Source organism: Brachionichthys hirsutus, chromosome 2 (assembly GCF_040956055.1).
Source record: "Brachionichthys hirsutus isolate HB-005 chromosome 2, CSIRO-AGI_Bhir_v1, whole genome shotgun sequence".
NCBI classification, from domain to species: Eukaryota; Metazoa; Chordata; class Actinopteri; order Lophiiformes; family Brachionichthyidae; genus Brachionichthys; species Brachionichthys hirsutus.
Genome location: NC_090898.1, coordinates 759425 through 779662, shown reverse-complemented (window position 1 = coordinate 779662; position 20238 = coordinate 759425). Strand labels below are relative to the sequence as shown.

The 20238-nt window shown below is 47.3% G+C and overlaps 3 protein-coding genes across 3 annotated transcripts in view; 1 reads left to right on the top strand and 2 right to left on the bottom strand.

Annotated features, from left to right (window-relative positions):
* Positions 1-6369, bottom strand: part of dedd (death effector domain containing) — a 16930-nt gene extending 10561 nt beyond the window's left edge. The window contains exons 1-2 of the mRNA XM_068750022.1: positions 6360-6369; positions 485-1058 (exon numbers count right to left, since the gene is read on the bottom strand). Of these exons, the coding sequence (XP_068606123.1) occupies positions 485-998 (514 nt within the window). The 5' untranslated portion in view covers positions 999-1058; positions 6360-6369. The remainder of the gene's footprint in view (positions 1-484; positions 1059-6359) is intronic.
* A 767-nt stretch (positions 6370-7136) lies between these two features.
* LOC137906020 (phospholipase A and acyltransferase 2-like) lies at positions 7137-13814 on the bottom strand. The gene is made up of 4 exons (XM_068750315.1): positions 13763-13814; positions 13141-13261; positions 8340-8638; positions 7137-8131 (listed from the first exon to the last, which is right to left on the bottom strand). The coding sequence occupies exons 1-4, from the start codon at positions 13778-13780 to the stop codon at positions 8048-8050; spliced, it is 522 nt and encodes a 173-aa protein (XP_068606416.1). The 5' UTR covers positions 13781-13814; the 3' UTR covers positions 7137-8047.
* A 2244-nt stretch (positions 13815-16058) lies between these two features.
* si:ch211-218o21.4 (actin-associated protein FAM107A) lies at positions 16059-18353 on the top strand. Its single transcript, XM_068748980.1, has 4 exons — positions 16059-16167; positions 16999-17101; positions 17699-17840; positions 18231-18353. Exons 1-4 carry the CDS (start codon positions 16059-16061, stop codon positions 18351-18353), a joined length of 477 nt encoding a protein of 158 aa, XP_068605081.1.
* Positions 18354-20238: the final 1885 nt, after the last annotated feature.

Sequence of the window (20238 nt, the reverse complement as noted above, 5' to 3'; positions counted from 1 at the left end):
CTTATCCACAGGACAAACAAACAAGGCATTTTATTTTATAAGTCATTTCCCTTCATTAGTAAAACCCAAACACTGCTGTGCACTTTATTTTGGCGAGAGAATCAAAACAGGTCTGCAGTGGAACCGTTCTATTAAATAAGATTAGAGCGTTGAAGGTGATGCTGTCACTTATTGAGAAAATCGGTATCTGCAGGTCAGGACTTTCTAAAGATCGGTGCCCCCATCATCAATACGTTAGCACTGCAAGAAACTAGCGGTAACACCGTGCTGAAACATTGCCACTGAGTCGAAGGTGTTGATACGATTTTCTGAGACTTGTGATTTAATTGAATGACAAACATTGATCTGAATCTTTACTCCCACTTGCAAACAACACTGAAAACGTAATATTGATCACATCTAGATTACTGAATGAAACGTTTATCCCCATCGAGCAGCCGCCCGGAGCCCGGCCGGTAGCCACAGTGGCGAGCGCTGCACTCACCAGCCTGCCGTTTCCTGAGCGTGACGTAAGGCAGGAGGTCGTGGCGGGTGATGATCCTTAGAAGCTGGAGAATGTGTCGAAAGTTGGTCTCGTCGCAGCGGCCCTGGCGCTCGAGGGCCAGCAGGAAATCCTTTCCACTCCTGATGCCACCACGCTCATACTCATCGATGACGTCAACGAACAGGAACGACAGCACCCTGACATCGCGGTGCGTCAACTGGGCTCCAACGATGTCAAACATGCGATGGAGCGAGTACAGCCCATGGGAGTCATCCACTGCTTCTTCAGGCCACGGCTCGGAGCCCCCGTCTCTCCGGGACAAACTGGAGCTCTTGGCTACGACCGAGCACCCTGGCCTCCCCGGTGGAGCCCTGTGGTTCAGAGGCCCATTGGCCGCGCCGCTCTGACCCGAGTCCAGCTGCTGAGAGTGAATGTGAGGCCGAGCCTGCTGAGCCGAGGAGTTCTGGGCGAGGTGGGGAGGGACAACAGCATTGGGGAGCTGCTGGGATGTCATCTCGGGACCAGGCGTGACGAGGGATGCCCGATTCCCCGCAGCTCTGTTCCAACCGACGAGCTACGGAAGAGGAGTTGTGACCACAAAGAGCAAAACGCATATTATTGTTCAGGTAGTTTCCGCTGTGTTTTCCTCATTTAGAGTTTAGAGTTTGTGAGGCTTGGCTAGATTTAATCCTGTTTGCTCATTTCTTTTGGGTGGTTGACATTCAAACTGAACACTGAAGAATCCCGAGGCGTAATTTGTAACATTCATTATAGTGGGCGGCCATCTGACGAGTCTTGGGTTCTGTCCAAGGTTTCTGCCTGTTAAAGGGAAGTTTTTTCTTGCCTCCGTCTCCAGAGTTCTTGCTCTTGTGGGTCAAGTTGGGTTCTGTCTCTCCCTGCTAATCCTGTAAAGTCCTTGAGATGACTTCATGTTGTGATCTGGCAATACAGAAATTAATTTGATAATTGAATTGAATTTAACGGTTGAAGAATGTTATCATTCATAAAAGTAGATTCACTTCAATGCAACAAAATGTTATTCTGCGTAGTAGTGGCAAAGCTCTGATTTGGCCCTACATTAATAAATTGTGACACAAACTTAAACTGTAATTAGTTCTTTTATGGGAAAGTGTCGGAGGCTGGAGGTTCGTCCCAGAATGTAAACCTAATCACAGGCGGCCACCAAAACCCACAAATACAGTCGTCCCTCATTTTCCGCGGGGGTTACGTTCCAAAAACAACCCGCAATAAGTGAAATCCGCAATGTAGTAATTTTCTTTTTTTTTCAATTATTATACATGTACATAAATGTTTTAGGGCTGTAAAACCCCTCACCACACACTTTATACACGTTTAACAGTCAGGCATTAATCTAAATAGATTGTTTCAGTATTATAGAATGAAACCAAAGATCAAAACCTTTTCAGAACTAAACATTTGTTTGAGAAATATAAATATATAGTACGTACAGTAAACGTTTTCCTGTTAATAATGTTAAGGCGTGCAGGTCGAGGAAAGAGCCGCTTGGAGTGCAGAAGAACAAATATTCTACTCGTGCTGTCTTTAGCCTCTCATGCTGCTTTATTGGATAGCTTAGCACAGCGGAACGGCAGCGGCTACATGTATCAACAGGAAGAAACAAAACCCAAAAGGGACGTGACGTTTATGCTCCTACAAAATAAAAGCCTCTTTTTACACCGAGAATAAAACAAACACTTAACAAATAAACATGATAGCTTTTAGAAATAACAAATTTAATTTTAACACATGAGAAATTATTTATAGCGATTTCACAGTTCCTCCGACCGCGCCCCTTCGTCTTGCATCGTTTCAAGGCGCGTTCAAGTGCAAAAAAAAATCTGAAATTGCACTAAAAAACTCCGCGAAGCAGCGGAAAATGAACCGCATTATATCGAGGGACGACTGTCTTGAGAAATTCATACGCAAAATCTTGATTTATGAGACTAATCACTAGTACTTCTGGCATCCTGTGCAACACTCAAAGGTAAAGCAGGCAGGACCTTTAAATCTCAGCCCGAATGTGAACATTTCTGACTTTTTTGTTTCATAGTCAAAACAGTGAATCCAAAACTGTGCATGTAGTGAATCAGTGTGAAAAGCAACAGGGGGGGGGGGGGGGGCACTGTGACGCCTACAGACATCCCGACTGTAGTTTAGTTATGTGGTAGAAAAGACATTCCCGATTAAAACAACTGCATTACAGTCATTCTTCACAAGAGTAGGAACGCAATAACAGGACGACAACACATGCAACACCGAGAGAGAGACACCGAGAGAGAGACACAGAGAGAGAGACACCGAAAGAGAGAGAGGGACACCGAGAGAGAGACACAGAGAGAGAGACACAGAGAGAGAGACACCGAAAGAGAGAGAGACACCGAGAGAGAGAGAGGGACACCGAGAGAGGGACACCGAGAGAGCGACACCGAGAGAGAGAGACACACAGAGAGAGAGACACTGAGAGAGAGACACAGAGAGAAAGACACCGAGAGAGAGAGACCGAGAGAGAGAGGGACACCGAGAGAGAGAGACACCGAGAGAGAGAGACACCGAGATAGCGACACCGAGAGAGGGACACCGAGAGAGAGACACAGAGAGAGAGAGACACACAGAGAGAGAGACACCAAGAGAGAGACACCAAGAGAGAGAGACACAGAGAGAGAGACACCAAGAGAGAGAGAGAGAGGGACACAGAGAGAGAGACACAGAGAGAGAGACACAGAGAGAGAGACACCGAAAGAGAGAGAGACACCGAGAGAGGGACACCGAGAGAGGGACACCGAGAGAGAGACACCGAGAGAGAGAGACACACAGAGAGAGAGACACCAAGAGAGAGACACAGAGAGAGAGAGACACAGAGAGAGAGAGACACAGAGAGAGAGAGACACCGAGAGAGAGAGACACCGAGAGAGAGAGACCGAGAGAGAGAGACCGAGAGAGACACCGAGAGAGGGACACCGAGAGAGAGAGACACCGAGAGAGAGACACCGAGAGAGACACCGAGAGAGAGACACCGAGAGAGGGACACCGAGAGAGAGACACCGAGAGAGAGACACCGAGAGAGAGACACCGAGAGAGAGACACCGAGAGAGAGACACCGAGAGAGAGACACCGAGAGAGAGACACCGAGAGGGACACCGAGAGAGAGAGACACCGAGAGAGAGACACAGAGAGAGACACCGAGAGAGAGACACCGAGAGAGGGACACCGAGAGAGAGACACCGAGAGAGAGACACCGAGAGAGAGACACCGAGAGAGGGACACAGAGAGAGACACCGAGAGAGGGACACCGAGAGAGAGACACCGAGAGAGAGACACCGAGCGAGAGACACCGAGAGGGACACCGAGAGAGAGACACCGAGAGAGAGACACCGAGAGAGGGACACCGAGAGAGGGACACCGAGAGAGGGACACCGAGAGAGAGACACCGAGAGAGGGACACCGAGAGAGAGACACCGAGAGAGGGACACCGAGAGAGAGACACCGAGAGAGAGACACCGAGAGAGAGACACCGAGAGAGAGACACCGAGAGAGGGACACCGAGAGAGGGACACCGAGAGAGAGACACCGAGAGAGGGACACCGAGAGAGAGACACCGAGAGAGGGACACCGAGAGAGAGACACCGAGAGAGGGACACCGAGAGAGAGACACCGAGAGAGAGACACCGAGAGAGAGAAGGACACAGAGAGAGAGACACCGAGAGAGAGAGAGACACCGAGAGAGGGACACCGAGAGAGAGACACCGAGAGAGAGACCGAGAGAGAGACACAGAGAGAGAGACACCGAAAGAGAGAGAGACACCGAGAGAGAGAGACACCGAGAGAGACACAGAGAGAGAGACACCGAGAGAGAGAGAGACACCGAGAGAGAGAGACACCGAGAGAGAGAGACACCGAGAGAGAGACACCGAGAGAGAGACACCGAGAGAGACACCGAGAGAGAGACACCGAGAGAGAGACACCGAGAGAGAGACACAGAGAGAGACACCGAGAGAGAGACACCGAGAGAGGGACACCGAGAGAGAGACACCGAGAGAGAGACACCGAGAGAGAGACACCGAGAGAGGGACACCGAGAGAGAGACACCGAGAGAGAGACACCGAGAGAGAGACACAGAGAGAGACACCGAGAGAGGGACACCGAGAGAGAGACACCGAGAGAGGGACACCGAGAGAGAGACACCGAGAGAGAGACACCGAGAGAGAGACACCGAGAGAGAGAGACACCGAGAGACACCGAGAGAGGGACACCGAGAGAGAGACACCGAGAGAGAGACACCGAGAGAGAGACACCGAGAGAGAGACACCGAGAGAGAGACACCGAGAGAGGGACACCGAGAGAGGGACACCGAGAGAGGGACACCGAGAGAGGGACACCGAGAGAGAGACACCGAGAGAGAGACCGAGAGAGAGACACAGAGAGAGAGACACCGAAAGAGAGAGAGACACCGAGAGAGAGAGACACCGAGAGAGACACAGAGAGAGAGACACCGAGAGAGAGAGAGACACCGAGAGAGGGACACCGAGAGAGAGAGACACCGAGAGAGAGACACCGAGAGAGAGACACCGAGAGAGACACCGAGAGAGAGACACCGAGAGAGAGACACCGAGAGAGAGACACAGAGAGAGACACCGAGAGAGAGACACCGAGAGAGGGACACCGAGAGAGAGACACCGAGAGAGAGACACCGAGAGAGAGACACCGAGAGAGGGACACCGAGAGAGAGACACCGAGAGAGAGACACCGAGAGAGAGACACAGAGAGAGACACCGAGAGAGGGACACCGAGAGAGAGACACCGAGAGAGGGACACCGAGAGAGAGACACCGAGAGAGAGACACCGAGAGAGAGACACCGAGAGAGAGAGACACCGAGAGACACCGAGAGAGGGACACCGAGAGAGAGACACCGAGAGAGAGACACCGAGAGAGAGACACCGAGAGAGAGACACCGAGAGAGAGACACCGAGAGAGGGACACCGAGAGAGAGACACCGAGAGAGACACCGAGAGAGAGACACCGAGAGAGAGACACCGAGAGAGAGACACAGAGAGAGACACCGAGAGAGAGACACCGAGAGAGGGACACCGAGAGAGAGACACCGAGAGAGAGACACCGAGAGAGAGACACCGAGAGAGGGACACCGAGAGAGAGACACCGAGAGAGAGACACCGAGAGAGAGACACAGAGAGAGACACCGAGAGAGGGACACCGAGAGAGAGACACCGAGAGAGGGACACCGAGAGAGAGACACCGAGAGAGAGACACCGAGAGAGAGACACCGAGAGAGAGAGACACCGAGAGACACCGAGAGAGGGACACCGAGAGAGAGACACCGAGAGAGAGACACCGAGAGAGAGACACCGAGAGAGAGACACCGAGAGAGAGACACCGAGAGAGGGACACCGAGAGAGGGACACCGAGAGAGAGACACCGAGAGAGAGACACCGAGAGAGAGACACAGCGCGTTGCTGTTAGCTTCGCGCTATGAATGCTAACAGTCGGTGCCTTAGCGAAAACCGAGAAACGCTGCTGTCAGTCAACGCGGGTAAAGCTAAAGTCCAGCTAGGTGTCTCAAGTCTAGCTAACAAGCTAACGCTGCTGTCTGCACGTTAAACCAGGTGTACCATGTTGGTGTGTCGTACCTGGCGACACAACACGATAGTCGGTCTGTGGTGAGTCATTACCGGCATGCATTTGCGGTAGAACTACAACTGGCGGTTATCGCCGTGATTTCGGTCTGTTGTGCCTCAACGCACATCGCTAGCTTGTTGACGTTTGCTATCGTTGTTAACGACACACACAAAGACAAGTGAAGGAAGCGAAACGTCTCCGCTAGGGTTAGCATCGCATTACCTCCCGTCCTTTGGGCTGTTCTGGACGAGTCCCCCGCTAACGCGACGTTAGCTCCCCCCTGCCCAGGATCACATGAGCTGCTGTCAGAATGCTTGTTTCAGCAACAGGACGGACTACAACGAGAGAACGTTGTGTTTCCGGTCTTCACTGGGCGCACCGAGTCTCATTGCAGGAAACACAATCCGTTTAATGGTCGTCAAATAGACATCATAAGAAAACAAGCACACAATTTTAGTACTTTAGCTAAAATGAAAGCACTTCCGGGTCTTGATACAGCTCATTTCCGGTTTTGATATGTGTCTGGGGGGAAAGGTTCCGGCTGCAATCGTTTTTTCTTAAAATAAAAAGAATATATATATAAAAAAGATATTCAAACAAATTCAGAATATATTTTTTATGGAAGCCCAAAACATTCAAAATTAAATACACATAATTTTGAAATAAGTCCCATTTTGATAAATGAAAGGCAAATATGGCCATTAAATTGTAATATAAACTAATATTATTATGACATATATTTGTATTATTCTTTAATATTGAATAATTTTTATTTTATTATAATTACATATTTCCCAATTATTATTTTAACAGTGTCATACTTTTTAAAATAATTACTTTTTATTTATTTTCCAAGATTTTACAACATAAAAACGTTTTTTACCAAGTCAATTTTTATTTTATAGTGTCCTTTTCCACAATAGCCTATTTATTTCATAATGTCGTGTTTCAGTAGAAGGGCTTGGTCTGTCACTCAAAGCAGAAGGCGGAGCCAGTTCAGTGATTGGCTGATCCTTTACATAGATATAAGCAGCAGAGATGCAGAAACGATACGATACACGTTATTTATCCATACAGACAGAGTCCTCTGGAAATGGAGCTTCTCTGGACGCAACACAGTACAAAAGCAGGTAAAAGAATAAAGGAATGAAAGAACAAAAGAAAGGAAGAAAGAAAGGGCATTACAGTAAAAAAGGTGATGTTCCTTTATAATGAGAGACTAGCTGCATCTTTTCTGTAAACTTATATTTGTAGAGGTGAACTTTGTCAAGAAGTAAAATCTGATTGATAAGAAACAATAGAACAACAGCAACAAAATATTTGTCATGATAAAGGAAGTGTTATTCATTGTAAAAGCAATTCATTTATTCATCCATTCATTTTTTATTCACTTTATCCAACTTGTGAGTTCCGATAGTTGCTGCTGCCTATCCCAGCTGACTACGGGTGAGGGAGGGGGGTACACCCTGGAAGCGTCGCCAGCACATTGCGGGGCCACACTCATGCACACACTCACACCTTTGGACAATTTTGGAGTGATCGATTCACCTCTGGGAGTGGCAGGAAGCCGGAGAACCCTGAAGAAAACCCGCACAGATCGGACTCGCACCCGGTACCGTCTGGCTTTGGGGCAGTAATGCTCCCCACCACGCCGCTGGGTCACGCCAATGAAGTTAATTAGGGAACATCGTATACAATTTTGAAGAAAGAATTTGTCAGGTAAATCTTAGTATAAAAGTTAATTTTAGTGCCATTCTACATATTTCCAACCCATCACTAACAAAAACAATTCTAAAATGGCACAAATAGTTCTGTATTCTTTAAAAAATAAAAACCGCTTAATGCTTTCTGACCACGAGTTCAGTTACTGTCACGAGTTAGAACACATGAGAGGCAGGATGGAAAATGCCTCAAGCACTTTCTTTGGCATCAATAATTTTGTCGAAGGTTCTGGTTGTCTCTTCGTTCTCTACGTTCTTGTCTCTCAAAGGAATCTATCAGACAAAAGACGAAAGACACAGTGCTGTTTGGTCATCAATGATTATGATCGTTAAGCACCTAAAGGAGGTGGCATAGCCAAAGTAGCAGTTAGCACTTTAAGTTGTACAGATATAAAGACATTTATTATTAGGCCTTTGAAATACTTAACGTGATGGACTAAAAACAAAGTAACAGGAAGTATTTGAAGTAGAACGTTTATACCTGGTTGCAGACGGCTTTTCCATAACGCACAAAAGTGGCAAAGTGCTCGCAGTTGAGATTTAAAAGATGGTATGGAAGCTCCTCGCCAAGAAGGGCATCGCGCCGCCGCCTCATGTCTTCAGGCGCCGATGGCTGGAAGGCATGGCGGTTGTTACTGATCATGATGTGGGCTCCTTTGGGGACGTTCACTTCACCAATAGGTACTCGCCGAATTTTGGTTTCTCCGAGGAGAAGGTCCCCACAGAGAGGGAACAATAGTTGCAGGTAGTGCCGTATGTTGGCCATCAGTGTCTCCTCATCTAAAGAAGAGGAACATGCAGTCTCATAAATACTTTAATGAAGCACAACACATAAACGGTGTCAGGTTTCTGCCTCTGCACCATGACACAACAGGCCCGTCAGTCCAAACATGAGTGAACGTGTGTGAGCAAATAGCAACGGTGTGAGTCGCTGGTCGATGTGGCGAGGAGTTCAACCACTCAACGCAGACACTATCCTAGGATTAATGCAGTTAGTCTGGATCACTGGATTATATTCCATGAGATTAAACCTTTAGCACATGCACAGATCACTTACTAAGGTAACTGAAACTAGCCTTGTCTGGTGCAGCTTGAGTTAAGATTCAGCAGTTAAGCTACTAACCCGAAAAGATGCAGAACAAATAGTCCATGCTTTTGTGACTTCCAGACTGGACTACTGCAACTCCTTCCTGCCCGGCTGCCCCAAAAAGGTCTATTAAACATCTCCAGCTAATCCAGAATGCAGCAGCTCGTGTTCTAACAGGAACCAGACTGAGAGAACACATTTCCCCTGTTCTGGCGTCTCTGCATTGGCTTCCTGTTAGAGAACGGATTGAATATAAAATCCTTCTACTCACTTTTAAAGCCCTCAACAGCCAGGCCCCTCCTTACCTTACAGAGATGATTATCCCGTATTGCCCCACTAGAACCCTGCGGTCCCAAAACGCTGGCCTGCTCGTGGTTCCAAAAATTCCAAGAGCAAACAGGGGGGCGGAGCTTTCAGTTATCAAGCTCCTTTATTGTGGAATCGGCTCCCTGATTGGTTCGTGAGACAGACACCATCTCTATGTTCAAGAGTAGACTAAAGACTTTCCTTTTTAACAAAGCTTATAGTTAATCGATGCAGTAATCAATATAATCAATATGCTGTCATTAGGCAGCATTGGTGGCTTAACATCATGACACACTGAGCTCCTCCCTCTTTATCTGGTTATTCATGTATGGAATGCCGTTCAGGAACTTATTACCGTATTTTCACGACCTTATGACGCACCTGGTGATTCGCCGCAGTCTCATTAACAGCTGATTTTTCGGTATTTTAAACATACAAAGGGCGCGCGGATCAAAAGGCGCCGGCATGATAGGTGTGCAAAATAAAGCAGGAGCAAAACTGAGTTTGGTACTCACATCTTTAATCGTCATCAAACAAGCATACTAGTGCGCGTTTTAAAAAATAGAGCCGGAGCAAAACAGAGTCATTAATCAAACCCATCAAAGTCCTCATCCTCTGTTTCTGTAGTGAACAGCTGCGCTAGATCTCCGTCAAACATGCTGGGCTCCCTTTCTTCATTGCCAGTCACTTTACGTGCGGCTGCGTCGGTGCCTCGGAAATGATGCGAACAACAATGCTAGCAGACAGTTAGCCGAAGCAGCTACACTCCAGTCACAAACTGTGGCGCTGCGCTGCCTTCCACTCTGAGTGGAACTGTGTTCTTCTCCTGTCCCCAGCGGTCCCACGCAGCTCGCAGTTTAACGTTGCGCGGTTGGAGTTCTTTGGTTAATCCACCGGGGATGATGCTGACAAGCTAGTTTGCTAGCTAGCCCGTTAGCGCGTTAGCTAGCTTCACTCCGGTTTAGACCGTATCGGTGAGATCGCCGCGCACGGAGTCGCCGATCGCAGGAGCCGAGTTGCTGCAGGTCGTCTTGTTGCTTCCTCCGCTTCCTCCATTGATTCATTAATGCTGGATTCTTTCTCCGCTGCTCTATTCCCGTGTTCTGCTGCGGGACCGACAGCCTCGGCAGCCACTTCGTCAGCACGCCATAATAGTTTACTATGGTGAAGCGCATCGGCACGTATCACTCCGCGAGGCGCCTGACTGAGTCCGCCTTACAACAACAAATAGACGCGCGGCACATTTTGAAAAAAATCTAAGACTTTTAGGCGTGTCCTATGGGTGTGAAAATACGATATATATATATATCAAAAGTGAGGTCTGAGAATATGGAACGAACTCTGGAATATATATATGAAAAGTCTGAGAATATGGACCGAACTCTGGAATATATATATGAAAACTTTGAGAATATGGACCGAACTCCAGAATATATATTTTGATATATATATTCAGAAATTTCCATATATATATTCAGACATTTTCCTATATATATTCAGAAATTTCCATATATATATTCAGACATTTTCATATATATATTCAGAAATTTCCATATATATATATTCAGAAATTTCCATATATATATATTCAGAAATTTCCATATATATATTCAGACATTTCAATATATATATTCAGAAATTTCCATATATATATTCAGACATTTCAATATATATATTCAGACATTTCAATATATATATTCAGACATTTCAATATATATATTCAGACATTTCAATATATATATTCAGACATTTCAATATATATATTCAGACATTTCAATATATATATTCAGAAATTTCGGTGCACGGGAATATATATATGGAAACCGCGGTGTAGTGGTTGGGGTTCCGCGGTCTCGTCCCCGTGGTCCGGGTTCGATTCCCGGTCGGGGAGCCAGATCGATCTTGTGTCATTACTAGACGAGGATCACTGAGCGAGTCAGCTTGAGATCTAGTGCCGGAGATAATGAACGCCCTGGTGAATGTGGACTGGATTCAAAATTGTTCTGCAGCTTCGACCCCGTCACGTTACTTGTCGCGCGTCAGACGGACACTTACAGCATGTATTACAGTACAAATACAGTCAAACATCCTGTCTAAGAGGAGCATTTCAAAAAAGCCCTTGCGGATTTGTTTCAGGGCGTTCATTATCTCCTCATTGAGGATTGCCGGCACTAGATTTCGAGCTGACTATTAATGACACAAGATCGATCTGGCTCCCCGGCCGGGAATCAAACCCAGACCACGGGGGAGAGAGCGCGGAACCCTTACCACTACACCACGGTCTCGATGTATATATTCCCTTGCACCGAAATTTCTGAATATATATATTGAAATTTCTGAATATATATATGGAAATTTCTGAATATATATATAAAAATATATATTCCGGAGTTCGGTCCATATTCTCAGACTTTTGATATATATATTCCAGAGTTCGGTCCATATTCTCAGACTTTTCATATATATATTCCAGAGTTCGGTCCATATTCTCAGACCTCACTTTTGATATAATAAGTTCCTGAACGGCATGCCATATTCATGTTATAAATATATGTGAGTAATCTCTCTCTCCCTCTGTTTGTCCCTCTCTCTCTTTCAGGTCCTTCTGTCCGTGGTGCTGCAGAACCTGGACCTGTGTCCCTCAACACTGATGTCCATATCGCTAGCATTAGCATTTATAGCTTCATATAGCTGCTCTTTTTTTCGTAGTTTGTTCTTTCATTAGGCCCGAGCGCCTATACTAGGCGTAAGGGGCGGGGCTATTGCTTTTGCAACGCAGAAGACGACAAGTTGATGAGCACAATCTTATGAAAATGACATATTAGCATGGAAACGTCCCAGATTTGCCACATAGATTCTCACACACATGCCGGTTGAAAAGGCAATGACAACCAGGCTGCATTTTTTACGCTGTTGCCATGGCAATGGCCAAAATGTCCCATATGACCCCAATACAGTTAAAGACTGAACTGTGAGTTACTCATGCAGCTCAAATCTAAACACTTGTGAAGCACTCAGGACAAAAGCGGCGTGCGTCGGCGGGTCAGCTCAACGGCCTGTCGGCCGGCGAGGGCCTACAACGCCGCTTGCGGCTTTAATGTTACATTTTGTTTTTGTCTACTCCTGCTCTCTCTCTCTCTCTCTCTCTCTCTCTCTCAACCCAGCCGGTCAGACAGATGGCCGTCCACCATGAGCCTCGGTTCTGTCCAAGGTTTCTGCCTGTTAAAGGGAAGTTGTTCCTTGCCTCTGTCTCCAGAGGTCTTGCTCTTGTGGGTCAAGTTGGGTTCTGTGTTTCCCTGCTACTCCTGTAAAGTCCTTGAGATGACTTCCTGTTGTGATCTGGCGCTATATCAATAAAGGTGCATTGAATAGTTGAACCAGAGTTTCTTAATCTCTGACCCGAGAGAAAAGAGTTACAATATAATTTGATTTTATTGATCGAGTTTTGGTGGATTTTATTTTCACGTGTTTTTCTAGTTCTGGTTGGATTACCTTGATCTCACATGGAGGTCAAACTGATTTAGCCTCAACCGATTTGATTGGTTCATTCAAGTCAGGAGTTATTTTCAGGTCTTAATTCTTCCACTAAATAACCCCTCATCCTCCAGGCCAAGCTGCACAGAGGGCATTTTATTAGAATACAAAAACCTCAGTCCGCACCATGAAGGTTTATGGATCTGCAGGAGGACATATAGGATTAAACTCCATCTGCATCAAAACCCAACCTGAAATCCTGCAGGAGAACATCTTGTTCCTTCAGCACGCCATCGTTACGTTATAACATCGTTATAACAAGGCTGTTTTGGTTTGGTAAAGCTTTCTGCATCATATGTCAGCTGTTTTTTGTAACCCTCCTCCAACTCTGTAATGTGCTAGATGTTATCCTCACCTGCAATAGCAAAATGGAATACATGTCCATCTTCATCATAAACTGCCCAGTGCGAATATCCGATGGGATAGGCGAATTCAATCAAATCTCCAAATTTGGCAGTCGACACTCTTTCTTCCATCTGCAATCACAGCAACACACATAACAGCAGGTAAGAAACAAAAGGACGCGTTCCAGACGCGTCTCCACCCGGCGCCACGCCCTGCAACACCTGAAAGCAGGTTGAGCTGCATTGCTGTGAGCGCAGTGCAGAGCGGCAACAGCTGCACTGCTGTAGTGATATCAGACGCACCTCTGATCACTCTGAAGCACTAACGCTTGAAGCTAACACTTGTTCCTACAGTGACTGCCCACATGAATAATTAATACATATATTATAAACTCCTCCAGACAAAAGCGTTGATTGAAATTCACCACAACCCAAAATAGTGTAGAAATGCCGTCTAATTCATTCCTCCGAGAGACCATCGCATTATTCACATTAGCATATTCAGTCGTTAGTTCATGGTTCACTTTACTAAGTCGATTGATTAACTCTGCAGGTGAAGCAGCTTCCACGCTCTAAAATACAAAACTGTCCCGCTGGGAGGTCATTAAGAGTCTCTGAGCGGCTGCTTCTTACCTGATCCTGGTAATCCATAGCCGTCTCTTGCAAGCGCGTGTGAGAGCTGTGTCGTTACTCAACCTTTACAGGGGGGGGGGGGTGAGAATGTGGTTTGGGAGAGCCGTGAGTTATGAATCGAGACAGTCTGATTGGCTAGAACTGGGGTAGGCAACCTTTTTCATGATGCGTGCCACTTTAAAATAAACTCAAGCCCAGAGTGCCATTACTTATTTAATAAAACAGTACCGGTCTGCGAGGCTTTTATTACTGGGCCCCACAGAAAGAATAATTAATTCATATAATTTCTAAATATTAGTCTAAAAGGTGTTTTACGGATTTTCTCCAATCTAATCTAAGGTCCCAGGGGGGACAGTGAAGCTACAAGGAAGAGACGTAAAGAAGGGAGAGGACTTCAGGTACCTCGGGTCAACAGAGCAGAGTGATGGAGAGAATGTGGAAAGGAGGTGAAGAATCGTGTGCAGGCAGGCTGGAACGGGTGGAGGAAAGTATCAGGTGTGCTCTGTGATAGGACGAAGGGACAGGTCTACAAGACAGTGGTGAGGACAGCCATGATGGACGGCTTAGAGACAGTGGTGAGGACAGCCATGATGGACGGCTTAGAGACAGTGGTGAGGACAGACATGATGGACGGCTCAGAGACAGTGGTGAGGACAGCATGATGGACGGCTTAGAGACAGTGGTGAGGACAGCCACGATGGACGGCTTAGAGACAGTGGTGAGGACAGCCATGATGGACGGCTTAGAGACAGTGGTGAGGACAGACATGATGGACGGCTTAGAGACAGTGGTGAGGACAGCCATGATGGACGGCTTAGAGACAGTGGTGAGGACAGCCATGATGGACGGCTTAGAGACAGTGGTGAGGACAGCCATGATGGACGGCCTAGAGACAGTGGTGAGGACAGACATGATGGACGGCTTAGAGACAGTGGTGAGGACAGCCACGATGGACGGCTTAGAGACAGTGGTGAGGACAGCCATGATGGACGGCTTAGAGACAGTGGTGAGGACAGACATGATGGACGGCTCAGAGACAGTGGTGAGGACAGCCATGATGGACGGCTGGATGATGCAAAGGACAGGGTGAAGTGGAGAAGGTTGATTTGCCGTAGCGACCCCTCAGGGGACAAGCCGTGTCCAGCAGGGGGGGCTGTTTTGGTCTTTCCTGCCTGTTTTAGTCTGACTGACTGTTGCGTGGATGGACGATCACAACCGTGTGTCAGTCGCTAAGCTGTGGTGTAATAATAGAGCTTAAGTTTAAACAGAACGAAGGTGATCGTTGACAGGGGTTACCGTGGTTACATGAGTCCAACAAAGAGGGCGTGGACGCTACATGAGCGCCACATTCAGGGCTCTCAGGTAACACTGCTCCCGGTCGTATCACCGCTCAGCACCGCACGGTGGCTAACGTTCACGTGAAGCAGCACCGACACGGCACAGGTAGGGCAGAAGGCTTTCCCTATTCCAGTCAAACCGTACGGCACCAGGTCCAGAGCGGTCCAGAGGGATCCAGAGCGGTCCAGAGCGGTCCAGAGCGGTCCAGGGGGGCCCAGAGGGGTCCAGAGGGATCCAGAGCGGTCCAGAGCGGCCCAGAGCGGTCCAGGGGGGCCCAGAGGGGCCCAGAGCGGTCCAGAGCGCTCCAGAGCGGCCCAGAGGGGCCAAAAGCGGTCCAGAGCGGTCCAGAGGGATCCAGAGCGGTCCAGAGCGGCCCAGAGCGGTCCAGGGGGGCCCAGAGCGGTCCAGAGCGCTCCAGAGCGGCCCAGAGGGGCCAAAAGCGGTCCAGAGCGGCCCAGAGGGGCCAAAAGCGGTCCAGAGCGGTCCAGAGCGGTCCAGGGGGGCCCAGAGCGGTCCAGAGCGGCCCAGAGCGGTCCAGGGGGGCCCAGAGCGGTCCAGAGCGGCCCAGAGCACCGGCGGTGCTTTTCATTGTCACTGAGCTGTGGAGTCGCCGCTATCGAGGTCGTCAGGATCCCTGATCACCGATTGAATGGATTACTGCTTTTTGTCATTTCTTTCGAGCTCCTTTCTCTCGCGTCGCTCCACTTTCTGCTTTCTGCTTTCTGCCCTTTTCTGACGATGCAGTGTTTTCATCATCTTTTTTCTTTCTCTTCCACCTGATGATATTCAGCATGCAGGTGGAGTTGGGGCTCCTCCCCCGGTCCCCAGGTGCCTCCCTCTGTCAAGTCATTTCACGTGCTGAGGACCATCTTTGTTTCCTCTCCCACCACATCCAAGCTGCCCCCTCCCTGGTACAAAGGTCTTAATGCAGCTGAATGCCCCCCACCCCACAGCCACCATGTCTGTAAATGGTTCATACAGCAATAATGCGAGTCGCCTGGGGACCCGGCAGGCCTCTGGGAGCAGGACGACGGGCAGCACGCCACACAGCAGCAACCACCGACGAGGTCAGTGCAGGTTCAAAGCCGGGGGGGGGGGGGCTGGGTCGCCTTTAGCCGCTTCCCGTGCAAACAGTCGTTCCGCTTTCAGGCGTTTCAGCCTTTGACTGACTGCTACAGATACGCCGTGCTCCAGATTCAAAGTATGGACTCCTTAGCCTAGCTTAGCATAATAGAGGTTAGGGGCCAAAAGGCTATCCTATCTCTTTAGGCTAACTGCAAAAACAGCTGCACTATTAACTCGTCGAGCGCCAGCCATTTTCAGCTCAGCTATATGCTGTGCCCCAATTTCTGCGTATTTCTCCCGATATTTCAAGCCCCACAGAATATTCTGTACTACGCCTGTGCACACAGCGAACCACCAATGAAAGAATAAAGCCTCTTCTTTCATCAGGAAAGTGTGTTCTTATCATTTCTCATTCCAGAGTTATTTTCCGTTGAAGAGAGGCAGATTTCAATGTCAGTGAATGTTTGGGTTAGAAAAAACGTCTTTAGATGTTATTGGCACTCAAAGAGTTAACCCATCTGGTACTGCCAGTGCAAAGTGGAGCAGCACACTGAGCTATGGCTTTATCATGCATTCAGTTGGTTAGCTTGAAAGATGCCCCATATCGTTATCTCCATACTTTCTGCACAGACAATGTGATTGATCATGATTGATTTCTGTATCTTTTCCAAATAATTCTATTTTACGGAATGTTGAATTCTTCTCTGGAAGATGGAAGTTCTACTGGCTGAGCGTGTGGCACCGTTTCTGCCAGTGATTCCAGTGTGCAGTATTCGTTACCGTGACGACCAGGCGGGAGACATTGATCTGTTTTGATGTGATTTCTCTGTCAGACAACAGAATCCAAGCCGAGGCCGCCTCAGGTCGGTCCGATTCCGTGAAGACTTCCCAGACTCACAATGAGCTTCACAAGGAACTCCTGCTGGCCCACAAGAGGTAGGCACGGATGGATGATGGACTTCATGACAGGGATTATTCCCTCGTTAGATGAGGACATGAGCATGATGTGTAGGAATCTGCGTGTGTTTTCTTCATGAAAGTGTCCCTCATGCTCGAGCCCTCCGTCATTGCTTTGTCATTAAGAATAGATGCGCCGCCGTCCTCCTCTAGCAGCCATGGAACCGTACACCTCAGGAACGTAAAGCGATCTGCTCACAGGAGCGCTGACCTGGACTGAAGTGAAAGCAATGGACCTTTCTTTTGTCCTCTTCTGACCTCGCTTCACTAAAAATTCAGAGTAAAACTTACTTACTCCCAAAAGTAGCAGAAATTCATCCATAAAACGATGAAGGAAAGAAAGCGACAAACGTACCGCATGATAAAGTCAACGTTTTTCTCAGTGTAACAGTTAATTAGCATAGAAGTAAAGCTGTGAATGTGGGCAGCTCCTCCTGCTGTGATCTGATGGGACAAAATAAATCATCAAAAGGTGGCTGGGGACGGTTCCTGGCTGTTCCGGACCCGGCGTTGGACCCGGCGTTGGACCCGGGAACAGCTCAAACTCAACTTCTGTCTCTTCCTCGATGGGTTTAGGGGACTGGCGTTGAGCAGCAGGTCAGAGCTTCAGCGGGTGCTGGAGAGGAGGAAGAGGGTGCAGAGCGCCCGGGAGGAGGAGGCACAGGGCAGGACCCCGCTGGAGGATGAGCTGCTCCGGCGTCAGCAGAGACAACGTGAGGTGACAACTTCTCTGTGCCATTTCATCTATTCGTGCAAATTAACATTTTATTACTCAAGTTTGCTGCCTCAAGCTTGGGTTGGTCAGCCGACCGCATCCTCTGAAGACGATCCACGGCCCTGGATTCCCACGTCCCACTTATACCGGAACTCAGCTTAAGAATAACTCGCTAGGTTGAGAGAGAGAAAGAGATGGGGAAAGGGGGAAGCCGAAGGAAGACAGGAAGATGCGCCGAAACAACAATTAGAATGCCGAGCAAACGCCAGCTTCTGTTATATATCGAATACCTTCAGTCAAATTCTGTCAACCCACAGTCTTGAAGTAATACCTTTGTCCAGGTCTTCAAGAGTAATGCAGAGACGATGCTGTTCTTTTCTTTTCTTTTTCCAGAAAGAGAAAGAACAAGAAAAGGTACCAGAAGAAGCCCAGCTGATGGAGTTTGTTAGAATCCGACAGAACCTGAGAAAGATCCACTCAGCAATGCACAACAAGGTTGCAAACGCCCAAATGTAAAATGAACTTTGACCTGATCGCAATTTAACTGCCCTTCATGAAGACAGACAAGTATTCTAAAGCAGTATTCTTTTATAGGTATGTAAATGCTGCTTCGTAGTTTATGGTAAAATATATATATTTGACTTCTTTATGATCTCAGCTGCTGGATTGAGTTCTGGAAGAATACATGAAGTATATTTGGTGATGTCCTTGCAAGTCTACTAAATTCTTTGTTTCTCTGTTATCTAGAGACAAAAATATAAACCCACCAGAAAATATGACAAAGAACAGACATCAAAGACACATTCACTTTCTGACTTTATAGCCCTCAGCAAAATCAAGCAAGGAGTATCTTTTGATGTGTTGTGCTGCCACCTTAAGGTAGCAGAACGCAACTGAACCTCAACGAACAAAAAATGTGCTTAATATCGAGGGGGTATTAACATTTAATGGCTTGATGACGTTCTAGTTTGTGTCTTGGTCTCATTTAATGAAGCCTATTCAGTGCATGTGATTATGGTATGCACTGGTCCCTCGCTATAACGCGGTTCATCTTTCGCATCTTTGCCGTTTTGCAGATTTTTTTATGTAATTTTGCGTGCTTTTTTTTACAGTGCTTGAACACGCATTGTGTTTTGCTGTAGCACATCCACGTCAAATCAGAGAGAATGGACCTATCAGCAGTAAAGATTAACAGTTAACACAACTTATTATTGATCCACACAAAACAGAACAGGCTGAATGAATAGAACAGCTACGTGTCTTTAGCTATTTGGGGCTCATTTCGTGTTTTAACGCTGTTCGCTAACTTAACAAACATCTGTCCTCTCACACAAACTTCGTAACGGAAGTCGGGTTGAGGGTTTTGACTGACAGCTCACGTGTCCAATAGCATTCAAGAAAGGGACCGGAAACGTTCCAAGCGATTATGAGATAGACCAGGGGTCAGCAACCTATGGCTCGGGAGCCAGATGTGGCTCTTTTGATGGCCGCATCTGGCTCACAGACAAATCTTTCCTTTAAAAAAAAATTGTTTTGTTGCACTCCTTTGTGCGGCGACGGTTACCGGCGACTATGAGGCAGCGGTCAGGAAGTCCGGCTTATAAACGGCGTTCTGCTCACTGGGAAAGGGACAAACGGAGATCGATGGCTGATCGATCTGCGTTCAGAAACAGTCAAAGCAGTAATCTCAGTGGGAAAGTGTCAAACATAACTGTCGTTGTGTTTATATCTATCTATCTATCTATCGCCTAGGCAACGCAGGTGAGGCAGAGACACTGTTCAACTGGGGTTTCTGTATTTTGCTGTCGAAAATAGCGGCTGATGTGCAAAAGGGTCCGTCCAACGGCCGGTTGTGAGATCAGGAATAAACTTCCCTCGTTTTAATCCCGTTGTCAGATCAGGAATAAACTTCCCTCGTTTTAATCCCGTTGTGAGATCAGGAATAAACTTCCCTCGTTTTAATCCCGTTGTCAGATCAGGAATAAACTTCCCTCGTTTTAATCCCGTTGTCAGATCAGGAATAAACTTCCCTCGTTTTAATCCCGTTGTCAGATCAGGAATAAACTTCCCTCGTTTTAATCCCGTTGTCAGATCGCTAACTTTAGAAGACCTTTTAAAAGAAAGAAAGACGAGGAGAATCGTACTTTTAACTTTGTAGTCACAAAGATCAGAAAAACCTGCAGCAGCAGAAGTTACATTAAAGGTAGGAAATATCCATCGTTGTTAGAAACGGCATAACAATGTTATTAAAAATAATCCAGAGACTTATTGTACTTTAAAAGTGTTATTACATAAAATGCACACATTTAATTGTATTTAGTTTTAAACAGATTTTATGGCTCTCACGGAATTACATTTAAAAATATTTGGTGTTCATGGAGCCAAAAAGGTTCCCGACCCC